Source organism: Pleurodeles waltl, chromosome 4_1 (genome assembly GCF_031143425.1).
Source record: "Pleurodeles waltl isolate 20211129_DDA chromosome 4_1, aPleWal1.hap1.20221129, whole genome shotgun sequence".
Classification (NCBI taxonomy): Eukaryota; Metazoa; Chordata; class Amphibia; order Caudata; family Salamandridae; genus Pleurodeles; species Pleurodeles waltl.
In genome coordinates, this window is record NC_090442.1 from 328,462,503 (window position 1) to 328,490,315 (window position 27,813).

General features: G+C 43.0%; 1 protein-coding gene across 1 annotated transcript in view; it reads right to left on the reverse strand.

Annotated features, from left to right (window-relative positions):
- VWF (von Willebrand factor) overlaps positions 1-27,813 on the reverse strand; it is a 1,017,342-nt gene that overhangs the window by 296,048 nt on the left and 693,481 nt on the right. The window contains exons 36-37 of the mRNA XM_069228440.1: positions 15,541-15,733; positions 10,207-10,551 (exon numbers count right to left, since the gene is read on the reverse strand). Of these exons, the coding sequence (XP_069084541.1) occupies positions 10,207-10,551; positions 15,541-15,733 (538 nt within the window). The remainder of the gene's footprint in view (positions 1-10,206; positions 10,552-15,540; positions 15,734-27,813) is intronic.

A 27,813-nucleotide genomic window follows, 5' to 3' on the forward strand; every position in this document is an offset into this window, starting at 1 on the left:
GAAAGCTAGTCATAAGTGCAGGTCACGTTCATGTGTACATACGTAACAGTATATTGGCTCGAAAGGGTTCACTACCAGCTAACTATCGAAAAGGGCTCCAAACGTAAGGCTGAATGTCCAAAATAATCACCAACACGAGCTATTAGTAAAAACTGAAATATTTGGCTCAGCCCTTACAATTATGAAGTTAGTTATCCATTACAAATCGTAAGCATTCTGAACTGCTTTGAAACCGAGTGAAAGATTTTAGATACTTATCAAAATAAGGGCGTAATCAAAGTTTCACATACTTTAAACAAGAAACACTATTAAACAAGTTGTGAGGAAAATCAGATCAACTGTAAGGCCAATGTTTTCGAGGGCATGCTAAATCTATAAAGATACTTGTGTTACCAGGTTACCCAAAACCAAAACACATGGTATGCAGTCTTTAACAAGCATCCTTTAGCATGCAGTCTGTATCATAGAGGAAAATACCATGCATGTAAGTATTATTGTAGGTTGTTACCTTTACAACACAGTACTTTAACACGTGGGTATGTTATTTTTTAAAGAACATAATTTTTCTGTAAATAAAAAAAAGGTTTGGGGTGGGTTGGGGTAAAGGGAGGAAGAGGTGATTTTAGGGGTAAAGGGGTGGGTAGAGGTAAAATGTGGTAAGAGTGATTTGAGTTCTTAACGGTGCATCGAGGTAAAGGTAAGTAAGGGTGATTTTAGGGTTTAAGGCTAGGTAGTAGTAATGGAAGGCAAGAGTGACTTTAGGGTTTAAGGGTGGATGAGGTAAATGGGAGGTAAGGTGATTTTAGGGTTTGAGGGTGTGTAGAGGTAAAGGTAGGTAAGGGAGATTTCAGAGTTTAAGGATGGGTAGAAGTACAGGGAAGCCAGAGTGAATTTAAGGCTTCGTAAAGGAGGTAAGGGTAATATGAGGGTGTATGGTTGAGTAGAGTTAAAGTGAGATATGAGAAAAACAGGATTTTAAAGAAAGGGAGGTTTGGAGGGGCAACCTCCAAAAAAAAAAAATATATGGGAGACGGTTAGGGATATTTACGCCCAAATAAAAAAATATACACAAATTACAAAAAAGAAAAACATTTAAACTTATAAGCACATAGGTATACATATACGTAACAATGTTAATGTGCTGAACTAAAAAAAAAAAAAAAAAGAAATTCACTAGTTATAGCACACTAAGTATATCTTGGGCTCCTGTCATGCACTGCTTATGAATTCATGTATGAGATCACTCATGACATGTTCTATGACATCATTTATGACATCACTGATGAAATCTCAAATTTTACTAAATTTTGTAGCCCTGGGGGATGAGACCCTGAGGTCAATAATGGCTCAGGGAGGGGGGGTTGTGCTCCCCATTCCCCTTATTAAATGCAGCCCTGGGGTTGGATTTCCCAGGCCCTATAATGGCTCAGGGAGGGGGCCATGTACTCCCACTCTCCTTAATTAATGAAACAAGACCGCTCCGGAATCGCAGCAAAAACTGCTGATTTTTTAAAAATTTGGCCCATCTGGGGGTCCCTCTGCCCACCCCCCTAAATGGATCCTAGTGGGCAGGGTATCCCTATCCTGCCCCTTTACATTTTTTGTGACAGGGAACTAAGTTCCCGGGTCCTATAATGGCTGCACGCAACATTTTTCTGATGTTGCTGGTAGCCAATCAGAGTGCTCTCTCTCACAAGAGTCTGACTCCTGCAAGAGAAAATCGGCCTAAGGGGAAAAATCTCTCTGGGCCAATAGGAAGGCTCCATTTTAAAATTTGAGTTACCGTGAGAGTCTCTTGAGGCTCTTGCAGACCCAATCGTCCGGATATAAACGTTTTCTCAAAAACTACTGAACTGATTTGCATCAAATCACAAAAAGCACATTTTACGGACCCAAATCTAGCTTCCAGCCAAAATTGGTGTGATTTTTTTCAGCAGTTCAGGCTGCAGGCGTGTCTAAAGACCCTGTGGGAAAATGAATTGGGAAAACATGTTTATTGACCCCTCCCCTTTTCTAGGCCCCCACTTGACAGATCACCCAGAAACTTCCAAGGCAGCAGCTGAACCGACTGTAGTATAAGTTTTGAAGATTTAATGAAGATTCGTCAAGCTGCACCAAAGTTATTGGCAAAAAAAAAAACTTTCTTCCTATGGAAACTAGGTCCCAACTATAATATATATATATATATATATATATATATATATATATATATATATATATATATATATATATATATATATATATATATATATATATATATGTTGATGATATAACAAATCAGATGACTCTACTGAATACATTAGTAAAACCATGTGTGGTATTAGAGCACAATGTAAAGGTTGATGCATTGTAAAACCATGTGGTAAAGGCATGCGTGGTAAAGCCACACGTGGTAAAATCTGATATTCGCCACAGATAAAGAGTCACAGGGACTTAAATAAGAGAGTTCAGCAAAAACTACTAAATTACTGTCAATATGTTTGATAGTTTGACATAGGAAGGTACAGAGAAGACAAGCTTAGCTTAAGAGATTTTGTAAAGCATTTAAAAGTATCAAAACAGTTGAAAAGTCAAAACGACAACGCAATAAAAATCTCACTCCACATTATAAAAAAAGAGGCTATTTTAATGAACAAAGTGACACCAAAACAACAACATTGCAGTGAGGGCTACCAGAGAAATGTTTTTTTTTAAAGTTTTAAATAAAATTAGTGACCAAGGGTTCAAATCACCAACCAAGGGCAAGTAGTCACACTAGACAGGGACAAAGGTAAACTTTAACAGCCAATCACGATGGAGTGCTGCTCGGATACAACGACCTGGTTGATACAGTTCAAAGAGTTAAATACAGACTTAGAAAATGCCTGAGAAGTTAAAGTTCTCAGTGGGGCAATGCAGCAGGCTGGATCTTAAGACAGGGTTGTTGACGTTGGGGTGCTGAAGGGCAAGGCCTCAGTAAAGCTGGTGACAAAGGCGGGAAGAGCTCCAAGTGACAAAGGATCACAGTGCTTGCCCAGGAAGATGTCAACATTGTATGATTTTATGAAAGGAAAAATAATAATTGTCTACACAATTTATTTTAAACCAGTGCAGCTCCAACAGCATTATTGGTGTAAATGTGCACAATAAACACAAGCAACTACTCCATAGTTTCAAGATTGCATCTGTTTTTTCAGAAATGTAAGTTGTTGTGCATCCCTTTGCACATAATCTGTTTTTCAGAAGTGTAATGTTGTTGTGCACCCCTGTGAACATCTTTGGGAACCAGGCAATAAACTCCCTTGAGGTTACTAGACTTAAACCATCCCTTCATCTCATCAAAACATATGTTTTCACTTATTTGCTGCTGTTTTTCAGGTAGTCACATTCTACTTTCAGTGTGTGTGTGTGAGTGCTGTACATGGTCAAAGGCATATCCATTTCTATCACAACAAGTGGTTTCATTATCATTTTTGTTAAGCACAGCACAACTGTAATGAGTCAACTTCCAGCTTCACCACTGCTTTCCACTGACCATAACTGTGCTAACCAGCTTGTGTGAATTTTCTAAGTTCCTTCGTCTATATCGTAATTCACCTACTCAGAGTCACATTCCATGAAAACAGGATCTTATCCAAATAAACAGTAGATTAATTGAGTGCTACCAGTATCAGTGTGTAAGAGTTAGGCCTATGCCTGGAGCTTAGCTGATTCTACAATCAGCATAGATCATCTTGCTGCCCAGGTAGCATCCTTCTGTGCTGCCTTATTTGCACAATAGTAAGCAGGTAGTGGGAAAGCGGATGTGAACTGGTACAGCTGTAAGCTTCTAGGTAATAGCCCATGTGGTGTGTGACTGAAAAACAAAGTACTGTCAGGTTTCGGCCTGACAGACAGGTAAACTGTTTTTTTGGTATTGTACGAAACCCAGTAGAAAATTGTTCTTCTCATAAAGTCTACAACATATTTGAAAAATAAGGGTTATTTGACAGCAACAGCAGGTGTAACAGGTATTATGTAAAGGTAGGTTATTAAGGAATATTGGACTGGCCTATTCCAGTCTGCAGAGCAGACTTCTATAGGCATACTTTTCACTGAGCTGCTATTTATAAAGATTGTGCTTGCATGAAAAAAAATATTTGCCATCATGAATCGAGAGTTTGCTATTTCTGAATGTTTCTATCCTATTTGTAGAATGTCAGAATACCTAAAGGAGGGCGAAGCTGTGCGAGAATCAGAGACTGTTTACCCAAACCTAAAATGGGAGTTGCCTGGATATATTGGCACGTGTCCACCGGCAGTTATATTTTTTAAATAAGGGTGGTTTGAGAGAGATGGTTGGCATTCTTCTTTGGATGTAGCAATTTGGAAATTCTGACTGGAACAGTAATTTAGGTGTGGTATGCAGTGTTTCCTCATGCTGCCTCTTTGTTTTCTTCCTTTTAAGTGCTCCGACAGTCACTTCCAATACACCCTAAGGATCTTTAGAGGGTTTCCTCTGCTTATTTCATCACCCTGCTAAAGGAGATTCTGATAAACTGAGGCACTTATCCATGGCGCCCACAGAGATGTTTTTAGAGGGGCATAATTTTAACATCATCCATCCCCCAACCCTGTCAAAGAGGGCAGGGGCATAGTCATTATCACATAAAGCACAGGCATGCTAGGGGTTGAGAAACCTGATGCAAAAACTTAATAGAAGGATCAAGTTGTCATTGTCTGATTAGCAATTTCTAATCTGTTTTTGTGTTAACATATTATGCACCATATAAATATAATACTTAGCTCCAGTTATAGCTATCTTACTTCTCCCTATAACAAGCTGCTGAGTGAGACAAACACGCTGCATCCTGCTTCTTCTGACTGGTGCGAGCCTGCGCACTGCTGCTGGGGGCTTGGGAGTGTGGGTGGGCCAACTTTGGAGGTCAGACGTCAGAAACACAGACTGGGCTGACTCGGGAGTTACGCACTGTCACTGTTAGTGCGGCATGTGCTGTCTCACACTGTCATTTGTAGTTGTGCACTAAGCCTCAGCTGCCAATGACAGTGCGAGACTCCTGAGTAGGGCCAATCTGAGACCGACTCTGTCTCAGTGTTAGCTGCTGCTAGGAGGGCCCACCAACCATGACCCATCCGCCATGGCCTCAGGTGTCCCAGGCTGTTTTTCGCAGGGGCCACAGCCGTACTAGTGTAGGCAACATAGCACTATGACTGCCATAGTGTTATGCTGCACTGTGAGCTTGCACGCCAAGCTGTACCTAAATCTGGGGGGGGTAAAGCCTCTTTTCCCTCCCTGTGGACGCCCATGCACATATCACTATATTTCAATCCATCTCAACTAAAGTATTGATCTGTAACATTAGGGGGCTGGCGCATGACCTGACTCATTTAGGGCCAGATGTAGGTAGATTCCAATTTGCGACTTGCAAATTGCGAGTCAGAGCGACTCGCAATTTGCAAGGTGCAAATTGGAATGTAGGATGGTGTCCCTGACACCATCTGCGACTCGCAAGGGGGTCGCAAAGGCCCACCTCATTAATAATAATGAGGTGGGTCGCAATTTGTGAACCCCTTGAGACTCGTGGCACTCACAGGGATGGTGGCCTGCTGGAGACAGCAGACCACCATGTCTGTGACTGATTTTAAATAAAGCAGTTTTTTTTGTTGTTGTAATGCAGCCCGTTTTCCTAAAAGGAAAACGAGATGCATTACAAAACTAAAAAATGAAACGTTTTCGTTTCATTTTCTCAGAGCAGGCAGTGGTCCATAGGACCACTGCCTGCTCTGGATTTTTTTTTTTAATACCATTCACAAAGGGGAAGGGGTCCCATAGGGGCCCCTTCCCTTTTGCCAATGGGTTAGCACCCATTTGAAATGGGTGCTAACTGCGATTGATTTGCGACCGCGTTCGCGGTCACAAAGCAATCTGGCATTGCACTGCGACTTGAAATTAGTAAGGGGACTCCCCTTCCGAATTGCGACTCGCAAACCCGTTTTGAGATTCGGGAATCAGGTTACCAAATCGCAAAAGGGGATTTGTGCATTGCCAAGTGCAGTTTGCATGTCGCAAACAGCGAAATTCGCTGTTTGCAATGTGCAAACTGTTTGCTACATCTGGCCCTTAATGTCTACAAAATAAAATGTAACCAGAAAGTTGGAATTATTTTCATATCAGTTTACACAAACACAGTTTTGCTGGGATTCAACATTTACAAGCAGACGCCTTTATGTTCAGTTTTTCAGATGCAAAGAGATAGCTTGGTAGAACCATAGGGTGCATGAGAGTCTGCTGGCATGAAGCTGGCATTTCAATGTGCTGCTTTGTTTTAAATCAGTGGTTTTCCAACCTGTGGTCAGGGGACCCCTGGGGGTTCGCAGAGCCTATTCAGGGGGTGTGTGACTATTTAGAATATGAAATATTATTTACAGATCGATATAGGGTATATAAAATTAAAAACCAAAATGTAAATCTGAACATTTTAAAATGTTCCATAACTCTGAAGGAATTTAAAATTGGAGGTTATAAATTAAGTTGATGTCTTCATTTTGATTTGTGGAAGCAGTTAAAGTGCATCAACCAGAATGTAGTATGGACGACTAGTGGCCTCAACTGAATTTAGAAAAGATCTACCATTTCTGTTAGACCTTCCATCCTTGGTGTGGTTTTCCCTGACATTTTGCCTTCTGTCTTCCTGTTTTGCTGACTTCACTTTTGCTGGGTTTAGAACTCTGTGCACTTTACCAGTGCTAACCAGTGCTCAAGCGCAGGTGCTCTGCACTCTTAACATTGGGACATTGCTTATCCACAATTGGCATATTTAATTACCCTAGTAAAGTGCACTATATGTATCCAGGGCCTGTAACTTGAATGCTACAAGTAGGCCTGCAGCACTGATTGTGCCACCCACTACAGTAGCCCTTTAAACATGTCTCAGGCCTACCACTGCAGAGCCTGTGTGTGCAGTTTTAAACTGCCATTTTGACCTGGCAAGTGACACTCACTTTTCAGGACAAAACCTTCCTTTGTATAACATAAAGGTCACCCCTAAGGTAGACCCTAGCTATCCCCAAGGACAGGGTGCAGTGTATTTAAAAGGTTGGATTATGTACTTTTAAGTTTGACATGTCCTGTAGTGAAAATAATTAAAAGCATTTTTCACTACTTTAAGGCCTATCTCTCCCATAGGTTAACATTGGGATTGCCTTAAAACAGTCTTTAAGTGTAATTTCTAATTGGGAAAAGATAGAAATTTGGAGTTCGGTGTCTCTGGAATCACAATTTAACATCACAACCTATGGTGAAGTCAGATTTGAAATTGTAAGTCTGAAAATGCCACTTTTAGAAAGTTGGCATTTTCTCACTTTAACCATTCTGTGCCTCTGGCTATTTCTGAATACACATCCAGGGTGTGTGACACCTGGGATGTGTGCATTCATTCTACACAGTCACTCCCAAAGGGAACTGGGACATGACATTTACATCCTGATGGCCCATCACCAGGTTGATGAGCCTTCCTTCACTAGATGAAAGTGGAGCTGACACTTACACCAAAATAGGGATGTGTGGGAAGGAAGGGCAGGAACCTTGTGTGCTTCAAAGGCCTCTCTTTGAACTCTCCCCCACTTCAAAGGCACAACTGGGTATTAGTACTGCACCCCTAACTCTGCCAAGTCGGTACACTTATGGATCTGAGGACATTCTGTCAGGAAGAAAGGCTGCTGTGCTGCCAGAGGACACTGCCACTCTGATGAATTGCTTTGCTGTGCTGGCAATCTGCCTGCTGCCTCTTGCTTGGGAGTGAGAAGGACTGGACTTAAATCTCTACATCTGGCTTGCCTTCTATTCTGAAGTCCTCGGGCCATCAAAGGTTTCCTCCAACTCTGCTTTAGCTTCTGGACTCTGTCAAGTGTGAGTCCGGTCCTGCCAAGAGGTGCCTTTCCGGTCCTGGGCCTTAAAAGGGGACTCTGCATATATTCTCCTGCACAAATCAATGCACTAATGCTGTTGCAGTGTTCAGAACTGCTGCATTCTCCCACAATGATGACTCATCACCACTGCCACTGAGATTGAGGACTTTCCAACGCCTTCAATGCGCGGCTCAACGACAATGCATCACCTTCATCACAAGGGGTTCGATGCCGCACCTCGGGGACATTGCTTCAACAACTGTGGAGTAAAATGACAGACGCATCCCTCAGACTGCACAGATCGGAACTGATGCATCACCTTTGCAACCCCTCCTCAACATGGCCTTCCATCTAAGTGAATTTTCGATAGACTGTGCATGGGATCATTAGCCGGCCTGCCCTCCATCGTGGTCAGCCTGAACTTTCGATTTACCCTGGTCTAGCATGACCTCAAGTAACCTTTTAGCGCTATTGACTTCTAAGCACTATATTACAGTTTATTCTTTACAAATTCATATCTTAAGTTCTACTTATTGCATTTTTGTTGTTTTGGTCTCGTTTTACTTAGATAAATATTCTCTTTTTTTCTAAACTGGTGTGGAGTCGTATGTGGTGTTTCTCACTGTGTTTCTGTAATTTAAGTAATGAACAAATACTTTATACATTGCCTCCTAGGTTAAGCCTGGCTGCTCTGTGCCAAGCTACCAGAGGATGAGCACAGGTTAATTTAGGGTGTGTATCTGACTAACCCTGACAAGGAATCTAGGGCCAGATGTAGGAAACGATTTGCGACTCGCAGATGGCAAAAATTGCCGTTTGCGAGTCGCAAATGTGAGTTTCCTATGCAGAAATGCATTTTGCGAGTCAGGACCGACTCGCAAAATGCATTTCCGACTCGCAAATAGGAAGGGGTGTTCCCTTCCTATTTGCGAGTCTGAGTGGGATGCAATACCATTTGCGACCGCGTACGCGGTCGCAAATGGTATCGCAGTTACCATCCACTTCAAGTGGATGGTAACCCACTCGCAAATTGGAAGGGGTCCCCATGGGACCCCTTCCAGTTTGTGAATGGACCCCAAACATTTTTTTCAGGGCAGGTAGTGGTCCAAGGGACCACTGCCTGCCCTGAAAAAAAACCGAAACTAAAGGTTTCGTTTTTTTTTTTAAGTGCAGCTCGTTTTCCTTTAAGGAAAACGGGCTACACTTAAAACAAAAAAAAACTGCTTTATTTAAAAGCAGTCACGAACACGGAGGTCTGCTGACTACAGCAGGCCTCCATGTTTGCGAGTGCCTTGACTTGCTATGGGGCCGCAGTTTGCGACCCACCTCATGAATATTCATGAGGTGGGTCATTGCGACCCCATAGCGAGTCGCAGTCGGTGTCTGAGACACCTTACTGCATAACATTTTGCGAGTTGCAAATAGCGAGTCGCTATGACTCGCTATTTGCAAGTCGCAAAATGTTTCTTTTCTACATCTGGCCCCTAGTCTCTACTTGGACAAACTGCATACCTCTGTCAACTAGATATCCAATTTCTAACACTTCCCAGAATAAATATTTGTGTATCTGTTTGAAAAATGGGTGTTTCTCTATTTGTGTGTATTGTTTTGTGGTTCAAGGCACCGAAAAATGCTTAGGCTGGGGTCTCCTGCTCCAGGTAATGACTCAGTGGGGATCCCCAGAATCCAATAATGTTTCATTGGGGGTCCTTGTGTTCCAATAATGATTAAGTGGGGGTTCACAGGCATCAAAGGGTTGAGAACCACTCTTTTATGTTACACAGGGACCTACTGCATTACATTCTAATGCTGGTGAAGGCTGCAATACATGTAATACAAATAGCAGCCACCCTAGCATATTTCATGTGTTTAGGAATAGTTGTTTTCATCATTTTTAATGGTAAGGGATGGAGGAGAGCCAACAGATATGGCCATAGATTTGACCCTATATCATGAACTCTTTTCAAGAAGCATTCACTCTAGAACAGAGAATGGAGTCGGTTCGACTTGCTCGGACAGATGAACTACACCAGACATCACCCAAACAACTTTGGCAGGCCTCTCAATAGGATAACACAAATGGCGATGTCAGTATTATTTCATAAAACCTTCTGAGGAGCATGGCATGGTCAAAAATTACTTCTTTGAAAATTGAACATTTGCACTAGTACACTGTTTATGTTAGTTCCCTGAGAAACTATCACTGTTTAATAACATGCATTGTTATCCGCATTATCGAGATCATTGTTACTATTATTATTGTCATTCAGTCCATCAAACCCATTCTATATATATTATTGAACAATATAAAAGCCTTACCACAGAACTGCGGTGTTCGCCAATCAACGCAGATTCCATTTATTCTGCAAATGTGGCTGTAAGCAGCTACAATTTCACACATATCCTGCCCATGACAGCTGGTTTCTTCGCAAAGTGCAAAGTAAGAACTTGGAGGAATTATTTTGTGGCAGTTTTCAAAAATTGGTGAAAGAAGTATTTTGCAACTACTACTGATGGGTTTAGTGCATCCATCATCTGGCACGGTTTCACACTTTCTGCCCATGGAGTCTTCCTTTGTCCACACTGTGATGAATCTGCTGCTGTCTTTTGTAACTGTCCCATCAGTTAACATGAAGTCATTGGATGACACTTGGTCACATACCCCTAGAATGGTAAGAAAATAAGGACAGCAGCTATTAGAGTCATCTTAATGCAAGAGTTTTATATGACTTGCGTTTTAGTGCATTTTAGTGTATTTGTAGTCAGTTCACAATCTATGCCCTTTAAACAATTTAGTATAATCTACATATGTGTATTATACATAATTAAAGTCACTATGCTTCTAACAAAGAAATAATAATCACTGACAAAAAAGGCGCTCAGCAAAAACTATATGTCCCTAATTGTTCATATACCAAAGGGCATGTGCAAATGTTTGTGCACCCCAGTACTTGCAACTTTGTCCACTATTTTCCACCACATTACATGTTGTACGGATCTGTCACCAATACCAAGGCTCCTATTGCATCCACAGGCTAATTCCATTTAGCGTACAAACTTCAAAGCGCACTTGATATGGGACTTCGAGTTGGGATATGTCTGCCTATGTAGTAATTGCACGTCTCCGTTTGCGCCCAAAATAGAATTAGATCCTTAGCGGCAAACAGGGCCTAAATGATCCTTGCATTGTTGACACCAACACATTTTTATCAGTTGTGTATGTCTGATTGGAAACATGCAAAACACTAATATAGTGCCAGTTTCTTGTATGGTCGCATGGTGTCACATTTCGGCATGACATTAGGAAATTGTATGTAAAGTTCAACTATTTTACGAATTTAGGGCCTGATTTATACTTTTTTAACGCCGCATTTGCTTTATTTTTTGACGCAAAAGCGGCATAAACATACAAAATATAATTGAATTTTGTACGTTTGTGCTGCTTTAGCGTAAAAAAATGACGTATATGCGGCACTAAAAAGTGTAAATCAGGTCCTTAGTTTTAAGCCTTACACCTTAGTTTTAAGCCTTACACCTTTCCACAAACACACTTTCCACACCTCGATCACCCCTCAATTGATGATGTGCTCATCATTCAAACATTTGTGGGCAGCACCGAACCCAAGCCCAGATTTCATTCCCTGAAGCCTGCTCCTGACCTGAGGAATTAGGACTCCCGTTCTCTCAGGAGCATAGTTTGGTCAGTATGTTTGGGGGGGGGTGGACGGATAGGTTAGCTTTAGTTTTCCCGACATTCTCTCTGGCACATGATGTGAAAATACATTATACGACAAGCAAGGTGCACAAGCGGGGTTTAAGAGATAGAGGAAAGGGAGAGGAGTGCAGATTGGTGGGTGTACTAAGAGAGAGTAAGCACATTATTTTGTGAAGTAACCAACATTTTTGAAGTTTTCCAAACAAAGAACGGGTGAGTGTGTGTGCGTGTTTTTGTCTGTATGTGTAAGCACACACCTTACCATATCCGACTGATGCACCTGCACCCAAATATTTATCACAAAATACATTCATTGTGGGGTGTAACACCCCACACACACACCCTGAACCAAGCCCCTGCGTTCTCTTTCTGTGATGACCCCTTCTTACTAATCATGAGACTATTCACCATTTCTAGACACCGATACATGGCTGTGGAATTCATGATGAATCCAAGGAGCCACCGAAGATATTTTTGTCTAAATAAACTTAACTCTGCCCTTCTACCGCTGCTACTGAGGACACAGGTGGGACCTGGATGGTGAATGGGACTATTCCCGAGGGGGACAGACTGGGAACATGATGCCTTCTGGTGTAAATCCAATTCTGAAAATTATGTCACATTACTTCCAAACCAAATTAGGCCCATGGACATTTAGGAATTGCTTCCTGAATGTTGTGCTGTTGATATATTTAAGTATAATTATTGCTTGTTCTGAAACTGCCTATATCGAGCCAGGCCGCCAATACGGTCTGCATGTGCCAGAGCCATAATGTGTGATTTAGAGGAGTGGTAGAGGTGCGACTTCTCTTGCTGACATTCGGTGAACTTAAGTGCTGGACTGGCCTCCAAAGTTATATGTGAGTGTAAAATGATGTAATATTACTCCTAGGTAATGTACGACGTTCATGGCCTTGTCACTGTCAGTTTATGACTTCATAAATAAAAAATGAAAATACAGTTTACTGGAAGGCCTACAGGAAACTATTGTTGTGTTCAATGAAGGGGTGGGTATTGGTAACCTATTCCCGTAGATGCTTGGACAGGGTGCAGACAAATTTCCAGTGCTCAGTTCCTGGAATTTCTCCTGCAGCCGATCTGTTTCAGTGATGGGACTCACCCCTGTAGCAGGAAGAGTCTTCCACAGCACGTCTAAGCGGGAATCAAGTACTAGAATCGCTGGAGCAGCAGTACCGCGGAGCTCTTCCCTATGTAGCGGACAGCCGTATCGCTAAGGTGATCAGTTTTGGTACATAAAAGGTGTGGTTTGGTTTTCCATAATACCAATGCATACTTTTCTGTTCCCATTCACCTCTTCTGCGCGGTGTTACTGTAGCAGGCTCCACCCTTTCACATTGAGTTAATTGTCAGTAATGATACTTAGTTGGGTTATGAATGTGAAGTGGCTAGAAGCAAATTATGTTTTATTGGTTTAGTGTACTGCACGTCTCTGCACCCCCACTCTGCCATTGGAAGTCTTGGACTTGTCCTCAGCTGCCGAAGAATGGTGAGCTCTTCAATGATCAAAAGACGGTCTATTACTCAGTTACCCAATCCTGTTTTGAGTACAGGCCCTTATTAAAAATGGCCAAAAGGAGAGGTTCTATACGGCATCTCAAAATCACACAATTGATGATCACACAAGATAGAATATCGTTTTTTGCAGCAGAATAATGCAGGAAAATCGAGTAGATGGGACTGTATTTAGAAGATAGATGCTAATGGTATAAGTGTATTAGAAAATAGTTGAGGGCTTCAACCTTCCACTTGACTTACTTGTATGTAAAAGCCTGTGCACAGGAATGTGAACCACAAGATCTGAATATTAGACTCTAGAATAAGCTGACATCCATTGTGGGGTGTATGACTTTCCTATGTTATATATAAAGGATCATATTCCCTAAAATGGGCTTTTAAATGAGTGACATGACGACGCCTTGTGCAGACGTCATTCTCTACCCTCGATGTAGACTGTCGGACCTTCTTAGTTGAGTTAAGTTATATAAAGAATGCATTAATCTGACTCTAAATCAAGCATTTCCCTCCTGTTGCGGAACAGACAGTTGCTCTGAGAAACCATTTGATTTCTCTTGTAAATTTTTGACTATGTTGCTAAAAACACACATTTTTAAAGACGCACCAGAAAGGTATTTCACATACAATTCTTGCACCTCATTTGAGCACTGTTTCCATTAGCTATTTCTGTCGGCCATTTCTTGTCACAACCATTTTTCCTGTTGTGAATAATGACTCAAACTGCTTAAGAGGAGGTTTTCTTGCGTGTTCCTTCATCTACAAACCTGTTGAAGAGTCTGAGTGAATTTGTGCACAGCCGAAGAGACTGAAAGTTGTGTCTTTTAACTGTGTCAAAACTATGACCTTTTTAAATCAAACGGACTACGTATTGATGTCACTTGAAGTGATTTGAATTGCTCATGATAGCACAGAAAGCTCCGATGGTCATATGTTTACTTAAGCATACCTCCACCTAGAAGAGGAACAATAAATTGTCAACAACCACACAAGGTAGCAGCAGAAACTGTTAATAGGTGGACGGAGATAGACACAGTCGTGCTTCAGTACGCCAGGCTTAGGGTCATAAATAAAGGGAAGATCCGTAGGTTCACCGAAGTAGATGCGCAGTCCTTCTTGGAGAAAGGAACTATGAAAATACATTTAAAAATGGCCGCCTGCTTATGTAGACAGATTTTTTTGAAATAGAGTATTTCTTCATCATGGAAGTAACTGGATTTGCAGAGGTTGGGGACATAGAGTACAGAAGTCACACAGACCAATACCTCAAACAGAGCACAGTACCTCAGAACAAGCCACTCTGAAAAGCCATGGCCTGATTCAAGCTAGAACATTGGTGTATTGCCCTCAAAGGCTCCCAAACTGTGCCAGTGTTCTACACCAAGGCCTCTGACCATCGGAATTGGTAGCACATCCACCAGGCAATGATATGTCGCTCAAATATGTGGACAAAATGCTGCATAATTTGCACACTGTTCCTTCCCCCTCACCTTTGTAACACTAACAAACACCACCGGAACACACCAGAACATAATGCAAGATACCGTGGGCCATTGGAATTATGCGGCAGAAGAGGGACAAATTATGCAGCAGGGTTGAGTAAATTATGCGGCACATTTGTGTATAGTATTACTTCATTATTTGGTCATTTTAAAACTTGGTAGCACTGCCTGGGCCTTGGTTGCACTCATCAGTAACAATTTAGCACCCAAACAAATATAACAATAAGCAACAGAAAGGTGACCAGTCCCGCTTTACAAAGGGCCTTCCACCATGCAACACCTGTCACTGCACGTTTAGTAACTTTTGAACTGTTTGGGCTAGAAACAATTTTTTTTGTTAAAATCTGCAGATTATGAAGCAGATGACGGATTGGGTGGCAAATGCGGCAAATCTAAAACTATGCTAAAATCGCCACGGTCACATAATCGCATATTTCCAGTGTCCCTTATCATACCCAACTCCCACACTGGAGATATTACAACCAAACACTCATCCACCGAAATATACATGTCCACCTGTAACTGTTGAAGAACATTTGAGTGCTTCGATGCCAGGCCAGTGAAGTTGCACATTATAGATATGCTAGCTACCATTCCATAAAGTTGAGACTCCTTGATAATAGCCATATGAGCCCGTCCCTTCATTACCCATCTCACTAAATTGTCTCATACCTGTTAAAGAAGAGGAACTGATCATAATTGGTAAACACAAGTGTTTACAGTACCCAGAAAGTGGCAAATTTAACATGGGTTTGAGGCTATCGGTTTCTGGTGTAGTAGAAGAGGATTCAGACACACAATGCTTACTTTATTTACTTCGTGATAAAACTACATTAAGAGAAAAAATTAAAGAAAAACGTATAGCATGACTGAGGCAGTTAAAAAGGTGGATATGTGACTTACCACACAGGCCATAAGCCTTTGATGCAAAAAACCTTGGATTGATCTGGAGAGTGAACTCGTTGTTCCTTGGTGTGAATGTGAGACCAAAGCCCAAGTTTGCGATCCTGACTTCATGCATTATGGCGCCATAAATGGTAAACTCGAAATTGCTTTCTTTGGGAAGGAAAAGTTCTTCTCCCTTGTTGACTTCAATCTATTTTCATGACAGAAAATATAATCGGTATAATACATTCATCTCATAGTAATCACATCAAAAAATAAAAATAAATAAACAATCTTCGACCAGTACATTAATTGAATTAGCAAGCATCCAAGGGAATTAGCATGAGTGAGCATTATCACTTGTCTTCATGGGAAATAAAGAGCAAGACAATATCAGGAGTTTGAATTACCAAAGTCAATACCCACAAACACTTTAAGTTTTGGTGTTTTGATTGTACAAAACACAGTGGTATAAAAACCCTTATTATGAGGCATATTCCCTGTCAGCACTATTTCCAGCCAATCGAGCCACACATCTGCAAATTATAATGCATAGGCATCAGATCCATAATTAGGGGGTAAGTACTGCAGCCAAGATTACCATATAGCCTCTCACCCTTACCATTGTGTTATCAACACTTTATTCATGAAAATTGAAAAAAAACGTAAATTCTGATCTATTCCCATTTTGAGGTGCACTTTGAAGAAAATAGCTTTCTCAAGTTAACAGCTCAAAAATAAACATGGAATATAAAAAATAGATAACAGGTAACGTGTAAAATAATCCTATATGACCATCTTGGGATTCGGATAACATTTACATACTACTTGGCCTTCAGCTTGAGGGTTTATTAGGACACTAGATTACTTATTTGTAAACACACTATTATTGCAATTTGCATAATACAAAATATTTCAAAGTTCCCTTGAAATTAAGTTTCATCATTATAATGACAGTCCTGATATCGCACTGCAGAGCTTCACCATTGTCTAGGCAACTAGGACCATGCAGCATGGAGGACAATAATGGTCAGATTATCAAAATTATGTGGCAAAAACACAAATTATGTGGTAATTTTTCTGGCATCATTATTATCATCCATTTGAACTAGATGCAATTTTAGCGAAATCAGCAAATTAGGCAACGGATGTGGCAAATTGTGTGGCAAATGTAGTAAATCCACAGTTCTGCTGTAAATGCTGCAGCCACAGAATGGCATAAATCCACTGACCAGTAGTGTAGCAAGGACGCCATGGGCCATGATGCAAGCAAGGACATGGACCCTTTGACTGCTGTTGATGTAGTATATTACAGCACAGTCAGGGTTCAATGGGCACCCCAGGGCTTTGGGCCCCATTACCACTGCACCTGCTACACCAATAATAGCTTTGTACCTGCCACTGGCCAATGCCACTGTCCATTATTTTATCAAAATGTATTTGTGAAAAGTAAACAAAACCCAAACAGTCCAACTCCAATTCATGCTCATTGTCAGCTACAGCTTGAAGAGCTTAGAAAGCAAGCATTTTTGATCTCACTGCCCCAAAATATACATGTAATAAAAAATGCATAACATGTGACATGTAATACCGCCCTATATTGCCATCTGGGGGTTATGGTGATATTTACAGACCACTTAGCCTTAGGCCTAATGGAATATCATGCCATGAGAACTGTTGGAAATGGCCCTTCCTGCCAGGTCATCCCCAGACTTTTTGCCTTCCTCCTCCTCATTTTCTGACATTAGTTTTGCTTGCTTTACGATTCTGTGCACTTTACCACTGAAAACCATTGCTTAAGTGCTTGTGTTCCCTCCTTTAAGTATGGTAACATTGGCTTCTACACGATTGACATATTTAATTTACTTGTAAGTCCCTAGTAAAGTGCACTGCATGTGCCCAGGACCTGTAAATTAATTGCCATTAGTGGGCCTGCAAAAAGAACAGATGATGGACGGAATGTTGAAGAATGCAAACATTCAGCCCCAGTCACAAAGATCTGGGTTTAATCCATTGTGTTTTTGCTCACCAAGCCACCTAGGGGTGAATGTTTGACATTGTTCAGTATTCTGTCCATCACTTGTTCTTGTTACATTAGTGGGCCTGCAGCACTGATTTTGCCACCCACTATTGTAGCCCTGTAAACATGTCTCAGGCCTGCCACTGCAGAGCCTGTGTGTGCAGTTTAAACTATCATTCCGACTGGGTAAGTGTACCCAATTGCCAGTTCCAAACCTTGCTTTTTATCACATGTCACCCCTAAGGTAGGCCCTACTTAGCCCCAAGGGCAGGATGCAGTGTATTTAAAAACTTGAAAATTTATTTTTAAGGTTAACATGCCCTATTATTGAAAAACTGCTAATTTTGTTTTTCAGTACTGCAAGGCCTTTCACTCCCATACGTTAACATGGGAGTTTCCTTAAAGCAAACTTTAAGTGTAACTCCCAATTGTGAAAAGATAGAAATTTGGAGTTTGGTGTCTCTGGACTCACAATTTATAATTAGAACTTATGTTGAAGTCAGATTTAAAATTGTAAGCCCCAAAATGCCACTTTTAGAAAACTGGCATTTTCTTACTTTAACCATTCTGTGTCTCTGCCTGTCTCTGAATACATGTCTGGGGTGGATGTTAGCTGAGCTTTGTGCATTCCCTCTAGACAGTCACATGCAAAGGGAGATGGATTGTCACATTTGCATCCTGATGGCACATTACCAGGCCAATGGGTCATTAACTGGCTTGATGGGAGGACGGAGTTTAGCACTGCCTCACTTGCACCTGAATAGGGCTCTGCCTCTTCCCACACAAAGGGCTGCATACACTGCTGTAGAGTGTCTGGAGCCAGGAAAGGAAGGGCAGGAACCTTGTGATCTTCAAAGGCATCTTTGAAGTATCCCCCACTTCAATAGTACAATTGGGTATAAGTATTGGTCCCCAAACCCCACCAAATCAGAACTCCACTGGAACCAAGGACACTCTGCCAGGAAGACGGACTGCTGTGCTGTCAGGAGGGACTCCTACTCTGCAACTGCATTGCTGTGTTGGCCTACTGCTTGCTGTGTACTGTGCTGTAGGAGGGACAGCCACTTTGCTACTTGCTTTGCTGTGTTGGCCTGCTGCTTCTTGCCTGCAGTGAGAAGGACTGGGTCTCTTCTCTACATCATTGAACCCGAGATTCTCCAAGGGCTTGTTGGCTTGCCCCCTGTTTTCCTGTAGTCTCAGAGACATCAAAGACTGCCTGCAACTGACCTGCTACATCATCTGGACTCTGGCATCTGTGAGTCTACCCTGCCAAGTGTGCCACCCCAGTCCTGGAACCTTGGCAGTGGGCCTAAGGTGCTCTGCCTTCGTGGTTTTAATTGGATCCGCCTTCAAGCATCTCAGAGCCCTGAAAAGCAATGCAGTGCAGACAATGCACCAGGATTTAACTTACTGTTTTCAGGTGGCTCAAGTGTACCCCTGTAGTAGGCCCATGCTCCATCGCAGTTTGCCCAAACTTGTGACTTTGTCCTGGTCCAGTGCGACCAGATAACCACTGTTGGTGCTTTTCATTTCTATGTGCCATTTTCACCTAAATCTTTTAAACTGCATATCTCAGGATCTTCTTATTAGATTTGTGTTGTGTTGGTCTTGTTTTAAACAGATATTCTCTTTTCTTAAACTGGTGTGGTGTCTTTTTGTGATTTATTCACTGTGTTACTGTAATTTAAGTGTTGCACGAATACTTTACACATTGCCTCTTAAGTTAAGCCTGGCTTCTCTGTACCAAGCTACCTGAGGTGAGCACAGGTTAATTTAGGGTGGTAGATGACTTATCCTGACTAGGATTGTGGGCCCTACTTGGACAGGGTGCATACCTCTCCCAACTAGAGACCCAGTTTCTAACAAGAACCCATCAATGGTTGTAATTTGTTTGCTATGGTAAGCACAACACCATGCAAATCATAACCATACGTTTAGTTTTACATAGAGAATGGAGCCATCTTCCCCTTCCGTCCCTCACCCCTATGGGTTTCTCAGTTACATCTTCTCAGTAGAGAAGAAAGGTGGCGGCTCCCACTCGGTTCTGAATGTAAAAGACTTCAACGCTTAGATTATCTATGGGCATTTCAAGATGAAAGGGATCCAACGTCTTCACGAAATGGGAGATATTTCTCCTTTACAGGCCAGAAGGGTGAATATCCTCTTTTCTACCCCTTCCTTGACCAAGGACGAGGGGGAAGTTCTGTGAATAAAACCCTGGCCAGGGCTTTGGGGCCTATTACTCACCAACTGAAAAGCTTCATCCAGCAGCATGGCTCGATCCCGCCCGATCCCCTTGACTGAAGGGGATGTGTTATCTACTTCTAGGCATGGCAAAGGTAAATCCAAGTGTGTGAGAAGTCCTCATACGGCGACCTTTGAGAAACTGTCCAACATCCTGCTGGGGAGAATGCCTATAGTGACCCAGCATCAGAAATTTCCCCCTCTGAATCCTACTTCGAAACAGAGTCATATGGGGACTCCAATACTTCGGATTCTACTGATTTTGACCAAGGGGATGACCACGGTCCTAGAAAAAAGAAATGCTCAGATTGCCTCAGTGACTCTTTCCTTCCCTCTAAACCCTTGAAAGTGCTGGACTTCAAACCCAGTGACATTCTCCATCCCCGTTCATCTACCTGGGTTCCCCCCTAAGAAATGGCAGACCGCTTACAAACCTACATAAAGGGTTTCAAGAAAAAAAGCAATGGTCCGCCTCTGCTCTGAATGCCCCAGACCAGACAGCCCCTTCAAAGTGACCAAGATCCCAGAAGTGAAGCCCACTACGGTCATTTTTATGAGACAATATTGTAAAGATCCCAAGAAACTGGCTAGATAGGGTTTGGCACAAGTGCCAAAACAAGTTACTTCATGTTCCCAGGTCACTTACTAAAATTCTAGAGCTTGCCTTTCATGTGATGGAATCGTAGATCTCTATAGATTCAGATGTGCTAGTAGGCTGGGGTCAGAGAGCCGTGTGCCAATTGGGAAACACAAATTGTGTGATTTCAACAGCACGCAGATGTTCTATTCTAATGAGGATTGACTCAAAACTAAACAAGTTAGCATCACCTGGAGCTGGCCCAGTGGTCCATGGTCTCCTTTTTGGTTGTCATTCCGTCAAAGATCTGGCCAAATTTGTTTCAGCGTATAGCACTCTGAACAAGGTTCAACTTTCAATGAAAAAGTTTTTGGGCAATCACTTTTTGTCAGGCCCTGGTGATTCAGGGGACACTTGTGAGGCCGTGGTTTCAATCAGGACTCTCAATGTGATTACTCATCACGTAGATGGTGCGATGGCAGAACTCCAACTCTGGCGCCACTTTCTACCCATCAGATCCTGCAGCGGTAGGCACAACTTTTGCAGAGGGTCACAAGGATCCTTCCAGGACTCTGGAATTACAGTTGAGAATTATTCCTATGAAAGAGATGATTCTGGGGGACCGGACCCTCTTCTCTTTGTGAACAATTGGCAGACTTTAAGCTGGACCCCTGGGTTCTCGAGTCAGTTCAAGGGTTCAAGCTAGAGTTTTACAACAACCCTTGTCAGAGTTCTCCTCCCCAAGAAAGGTATTTTCTCTGAAATGAACAGACTTTCATCTCCACAGAAATACCAACACTTTTAGAGAATGGAGCCGTCTTCCCCTTCCATCCCTCACCCCTACGGGTTTCTCAGTTCCATCTTCTCAGTAGAGAAGAAAGGAGGCAGCTCCCACTCTGTTCTGAATGTAAAAGACTTCAACGTCTAGATTATCTATGGGCATTTCAAGATGAAAGGGATCCAACATCTGCACGAAATTCTTCCAGAGGGTAACTGGATGGTTTGCCTAGACCTGAAAGATGCTTACTTAATGATTCTGATCTTTCCTCCACATCTGAGCTTCCTACAGTTTATGTGGATAGGCTGCTGCTACAAGCTTAAAGCACTGCCCTTTCCTCTGCTCCTTGGTGCTTCACAAAAATCATGAGGCCGGTCACAGAATCCCTGCAGGCAAAGGGGGTACATTTGATCATTTATCTAGACAACTTCATTCTAGAAGCGCAGGACAGTCAGACAGTGCTGGGGCATCTGGACTGGACGATCCGTCTCTTACAAGAGCTGGGCTTTGTTATCAATGTTCAGAAGTCACTTCTGATTCCCTCGCAATCCTTAAAGTTTCTGGGGTTCCAGATAGATTCTGTCCTTTCTCAGTTGATCCTTCCCCCTCAAAAATGTGGACTATCAACAAGACGTTGAGGTCTGCTATGTGCATCGTGACAACATCATTAAGATCAGTTACCCGGTTTATGGGCCTTCTGGCCTTTTTGATCCAGGCCATCTTTCTGGGTCTCTTTGTTACAGGGCCCTTCAGTGGTTCAAGATCCAACACCTTTGGAATGGTCTCTGATACTCATACCTGTTCAGTTTGAAGGGATAGGCCAAGATAGAGATGACTTGGTGGCTCGACTACATGGAGGCTTGGAATGGCAAAGTGATCTTTGGCTCCTTTTCGGAGGTAGTTATTAATCGAGATGCCAGTCAGTGGGGCTGTGGAGCAAGATGCGGCCCGACTTCCACAGGATGTCACTGGTCAAAATTAGAGCTGAGCCTTCACATCACCTGCCTAGAACTTCTGGCAGGCTGGTTTGTGATAAAAAGTCTCTCGTCCTTGAAGACATACTGCCTCATCCTGCTGAGGATGGACAACATCTCAGCTGTGGGGTATGTCAACAAACTTGGGGGGCGCCAAGCCTCGGCTTCTAGAGGAAATTCCCAAAGACTTTTGACACTTTTGCCTTCAACACTGAATTTCGGTCATGGTGGAATATCTCCCAGGCCAATGGAACACGATTGTGGAGTGGCACTCTCGTCATCTCAGGGACTTCAGCAATTGCAAACTTCACCTGAAGATCCATTTCCCTGTCAATCACCTTTGAGGTCCGTACATGGTGGATCTGTCTGCTTCCCATCTAAATTACCAGATCACTGTCTTCTTCAACTGTCGCCCGGATCTGGGGGCCTGAGCGATGGATGTCTTTCTCCAGGACTGGTCGCCATTCCTGGGTTATGAGTTTATCCCATTTATGATGATCCCCAGAACTCTTTCTCAGGTAAAACATCAGAAAGCGGAGGTAGTTCTGGTGACTCTATTTTGGAAGGCCCAACCTTGGTTCCCTGTACTGAGCTGGCTTGCACTCTCCTGATGCTGATTCAATTCCATTGGAACCTGTTGTTAGATCTAGTGGGAAATCCTCATCTGTTAATTCTCTCGCTAGTGACATGGGAGGTTTGGAGTTTGCCAGGAATTTTACAGAAATCGGCATCCTATATCAGCACCCATAAACGTTGTGCCTCAGCCTAGAGACGTGGGTGTGGTTGGTGTGGTAAACAAAATGCAGACCCCTTTGGGGCTGATTTTTGCCCAGTGGTATTTTTCTTTTCTTCCTTGGCATCCTCTGAAATGTCCAGGGCCACTAGAATTATGCGGAAGGAGAGGGCCAAATTGTGCAGCAGGTTTGAGTAAACTATGCAACAAGAAAAGGCAAATTATGCGGCATAGTGCGACACATTTTGTAAAAGCATATCTTCATTATTTCATCATTTTTAAACTTGGTAACACTGTCTGGTTATTGGTTGCACTTCATTAGTACCACTTTAACACAAAAATATAGTGAAAAGCAAAAGAAAGGTGTCCAGTCCGGCTTTGCAAAGGACTTTACATCACTCTGTAACATGTGTTGCTACATTTTTAGTAACTTTTGAACTGTTTGAGGTGGAAGCAAAAGTATTTTTGTTACAATCTGCAGATTATGTGGCAGATGATGGATTATGTGGCAAGTGTGTCGATCTATAATTATGCAAAAATTGCAGTGCAATCGCATAATTCCAGTGGCCCTGGTTATGGCTTACAGATCAGTTAATACCTTCAGATCAGCAATCTCCTTGGGTTACCTCCCTGTGGATGATAAACCAGTCAGGGAATACTCTGTAGTTTGCAAACTCCTGCGTGGCATCAGGATATCCAATCACCCCAACCTAGATGTTCCGTGCTATGGGATGTGAATATTGCCTTAACTTCCTCGAATGTTGGCCTGACAATAAATATCTGTCTCACAAACAGTTATCTGCTAAAAAAAGTTTTTGTTGCTATGCTTGATTTCTTGTAAAACGGATTCGGATGTACGGACCCTTGAACTCTCCGGTAAAGTTTTCTCTCCTGAAGGGGCATCCTTTCCCATCACCAGGTAAATAAAAACAAATTCCAGGATGGTTTCTTATCTGGCATGCTAAACTTTGTGTGGTCCAGTGCTATCAAGCGTATTCCATTAGATCCTCAGGGTCAATGGCTAATTGCTTTACAAAAACCCTATAAACCAATGGTGGTGGCCTTTTTAGCCTGATGGATGCACTGGCTGTTATCAGAAACAGGTATTCACACATCTGTATTTGGTGCTCATCCAGCTAGGGGCGCTATGGTTTTCAAGTGCTTTGCTTTAGGTTCATGTTTAGATGATATTATCAAAGCGTCTGATTGGTCATCAGAATAGATCTTCAAGACCTTTTATTACAAACTTATTGTTGATGTGCCATCAGTGGAGGTGGCACAGCTTTTAATGAGCATAACCGGAGCCTCCAGTCCTGACATAAAATAAATAAATAACGCTATAAGAATCTTCAATTCTATTAAGGACATGGAGGCAAGAATTATCCCACTCTGGCTTATTGATACATATATATGTTTATAACTATGATATTCAGTGATGTTGGATTGCATTATATTTGCATTCTTTTGTGTACCCGCCCTGTGTATGGTGATTTGAATGTTTTTTGTAAGGGGATTGTATTTACAGCTTAATGCTCTTTTTCCATAGGAAACGATCAGAAGCATTCCTGAACCAGGCGGATTTCAAGCACTGGATGGGTGACCTAGTACATCAAGGTTAGACACCCTTCTTTTCCTCAGAGGTGCTGGTTTGTTCTTCATGGAGACAATGTTCTACAGCTCCCACAATTGGTGCTGCTTTTTTGTTGACTCCTGTTTTCCTGTATCCTTGGTTGAAGGTTCTTGCAGTTGGAGGATTCCTGAGTTACCGGTTTAGAGTTCCAGTTTCAATGTGCAAAGAAAGAAGACCTAAGATTGTGGTTGCTGTTTTTATAAGGCTGGCTTCATAGTTATTGTAGCATGTGACTGTTGGTATAATGTGATGCTCATGGGAAATGTAGTTTGTGGTTTTCTTGTCGCAACAGAATGCCTCGGGTAGTAGGTGTGAAAGTGAGAGGATGGGACAGCAGACTGTCTTATGGCAGGTCTGCAAACTGGGAAGTTTCATTGTGGTTAGATTTCGCTTGAAGCAGAAGAAAGATCAGACCTGGACTTGGTCATATTTCATACCCTTAGGTCTTACCTGGAAAAGGTCTATTGCTTTGTTCTTCTTTTAGCACTTCCTGGACCCCAGTCTGGGTGTAGTGGTTATACTGTTGCTGGACATTTGGTAAGCTTCTCTGGTGGTCTTGCCCAAAACATATGTGTGAAAAATCCCCCTGGACTAAGTTGCACTAGTAAACATTGTGCCTTGCATAATTAAAGAGGGGGCAGTGAGAAAGAGGCAACCATGCAGTATTTTCCCCTGAAAAAAACGTATTCCCATGAATAACTCATGTACTGAGTGCCAAAAGGCCAGAACGAGGATTCTCATGCCTCAGCAGGCTACATTATCCTCCTCTGCTAACTCATTCAGAGGGAGTGGAAATGAAATATCCTAATAATCCTATAGTATGAAAATACTTTTTTTTAATACTGACACTTGTGGTAAGCCTATTGTGCATGAAGGGAGTCCACAAACTTAATGCAAATATGAGTGCTATAAAGCACTGAGTTTATCAAGGCTATAAACCACTACATAAATAAAAGGGCCATATGTATCATTATTATAGATGGTGATTACCTAATTGAGATTCTCTGTGAATCGCAATTAGGTAATTGCTATTGGAATGTATGAAACTCCATGAGTTTCACTGAGCATTTCCTAATGGGTCAGAAGTCGACGTACCTCATTAATAAGGCAGGTCTCAATTTGAGACCCATTATGAAATGCAATAATCACACTGATGGTGGCTTGCTGGGCTCAGCAGACCACAATGTCTGTCATTGCTTTTAAAGTAAAATGGGATGCATTTAGAAAAGAAAAATGAAAAGTTAACCACTGGACCACTGTGGCAAAGGTCCTCCCATTTTTTCCAGCAGTGGACGCTTCGTCTGTGGTGGACCCCCAGGGTCCGGAAGTCCTTGGCGATGGCACGCCTAATATCCTTCTTCTGGTGGGCGCTGACCTAGAGGAATAGTACAGGGGAAAAGGAAAATCTTTACCCATCCGGACCGTCATCCTCTTTGGCCCACTTTCCAACCCTTGCCCTGACGCACATACACTCACCGTCCGCACATGCAGGCCTCAGTCCCCCCCCCGATTTTTCTTTCATCCACACCACTCCAAACAGGCATTGCCCATGCAGCATTCTCACAGTGGACTCACCTGTTTGTCTGGAGGACCTTACAGTTGTGTGTACTGGGGGAGGACCCCATCCACTAGTTTCTCCAACTCCTCTGAAGTGAAGGCAGGTGCCCTTTCCCCAGACACATGAGCCATCGTCGCTTCAGGACGGATGTCACAGCAGCACTTGCAGTGTAGGTCCTCACCTGTTGTAAGTCAGGTATCCAGTGAGGGAACAGACAGAAAATGGCGGTCACGTCCGCAGTGGTGCGTACCGTCACCGCCAGCGTAAATCGCCATTGGCTCCTGGGGCCCATAGGGTCCAATGGTAACCAATGCAGGATTGCGCCGTGGTCTTCGACCGCCTACCGCGACGGTGTACAACGCCAGCGCAGTTACCTCATATCCCCTTGTCCCACCTTACAGGTCAGGCAGCCGCCATTTCAGGGGGCCACATGGCATTAATTTTAACTGCGTCACACCAATGTAGGCATTGCATACACACAGTAACAGGCACATTGCGGATTAATAAATGTGTGCAAATGAAATTTTGTGATACCTCAGTGTTGGCTGACTCTGCTCGCTGTTCTCGTCCATAGGGCACGTCCACTGGGGCAGGTGATGAGATGGCGGCATCCTCCGGTGTACAGACCACTGGTGGACCTGTCGACAATGGAAGAGAGACACATAATAGTCACCTACAGACTTGATCGTGCAACAATCCATGACCTGTGTGCCCAGTTGGAGCCAGACCTGATGTCAGCTATCCGCCATCCCACAGGGATCCCCCCTCTAGTGCAGGTCCTGTTAGGACTCCATTTCCTGGCAAGTGGTTCCTTTCAAACAACAGTGGCCATTGCATCAGGGATGTCCCAGCCAATGTTCTCTAACGTGTTGTCCAGAGTGTTTTCTGCCCTGCTGAAACACATGCGCAGCTACATCGTGTCCCCTCAGGTGGAGGATTTGCCCACAGTGAAAGGTGACTTCTATGCCCTGGGACATATCCCCAACATCATAGGTGCCATTGATGGGACACATGTGCCTTGGTACCCCCCGCAGGAGTGAACAGGTGTACAGAAACCGGAAGAGCTACCATTCGATGAATGTGCAGATGGTGTGTTTGGCCGACCAGTACATCTCCCATGTGAATGCCAAATTTCCTGGCTCAGTGCATGACGCTTACATTCTGAGGAATAGCAGCATCCCTTATGTGATGGGGCAACTCTAGAGGCACCGTGTGTGGCTAATAGGTGAGGACAAGGACCCTATACAGTGTGAATAGTTGTCTGGGTCTGGGGTTGTCCCTATGGGTTAGTGTGTGTCTAACAGTTGTCCCTCGACATTTGCAGGTGACTCTGGTTACCCCAGCCTGACATGGCTACTGACCCCAGTGAGAAATCCCAGGACAAGGGCAGAGGAACGCTACAATGAGGCACATGGGTGAACTAGGAGGGTGATTAAACGGACATTCGGCCTCCTGAAGGCCAGGTTCTGGTGCCTCCATATGACAGGTGGTTCTCTCTACTACTCACCAAAGAAGGTGTGCCAGATCATCGTGGCCTGCTGAATGCTGCACAACCTGGCTTTGCGATGGCAGGTGCCTTTTCTGCAGGAGGATGGTCCAGCTGGTGGTCTTGTGGCAGCTGTGAAGCCTGTGGACAGTGAAGAAGGGGAGGCAGAAGAAGAGGATATCGACAACAGAAACAACATTATCCAGCAATACTTCCAGTGAGACACAGGTAAGAAGATGTCACTGCCTCACACATCTCATACTATTGTTGGAGCTAGCATTAGTCTGTCAT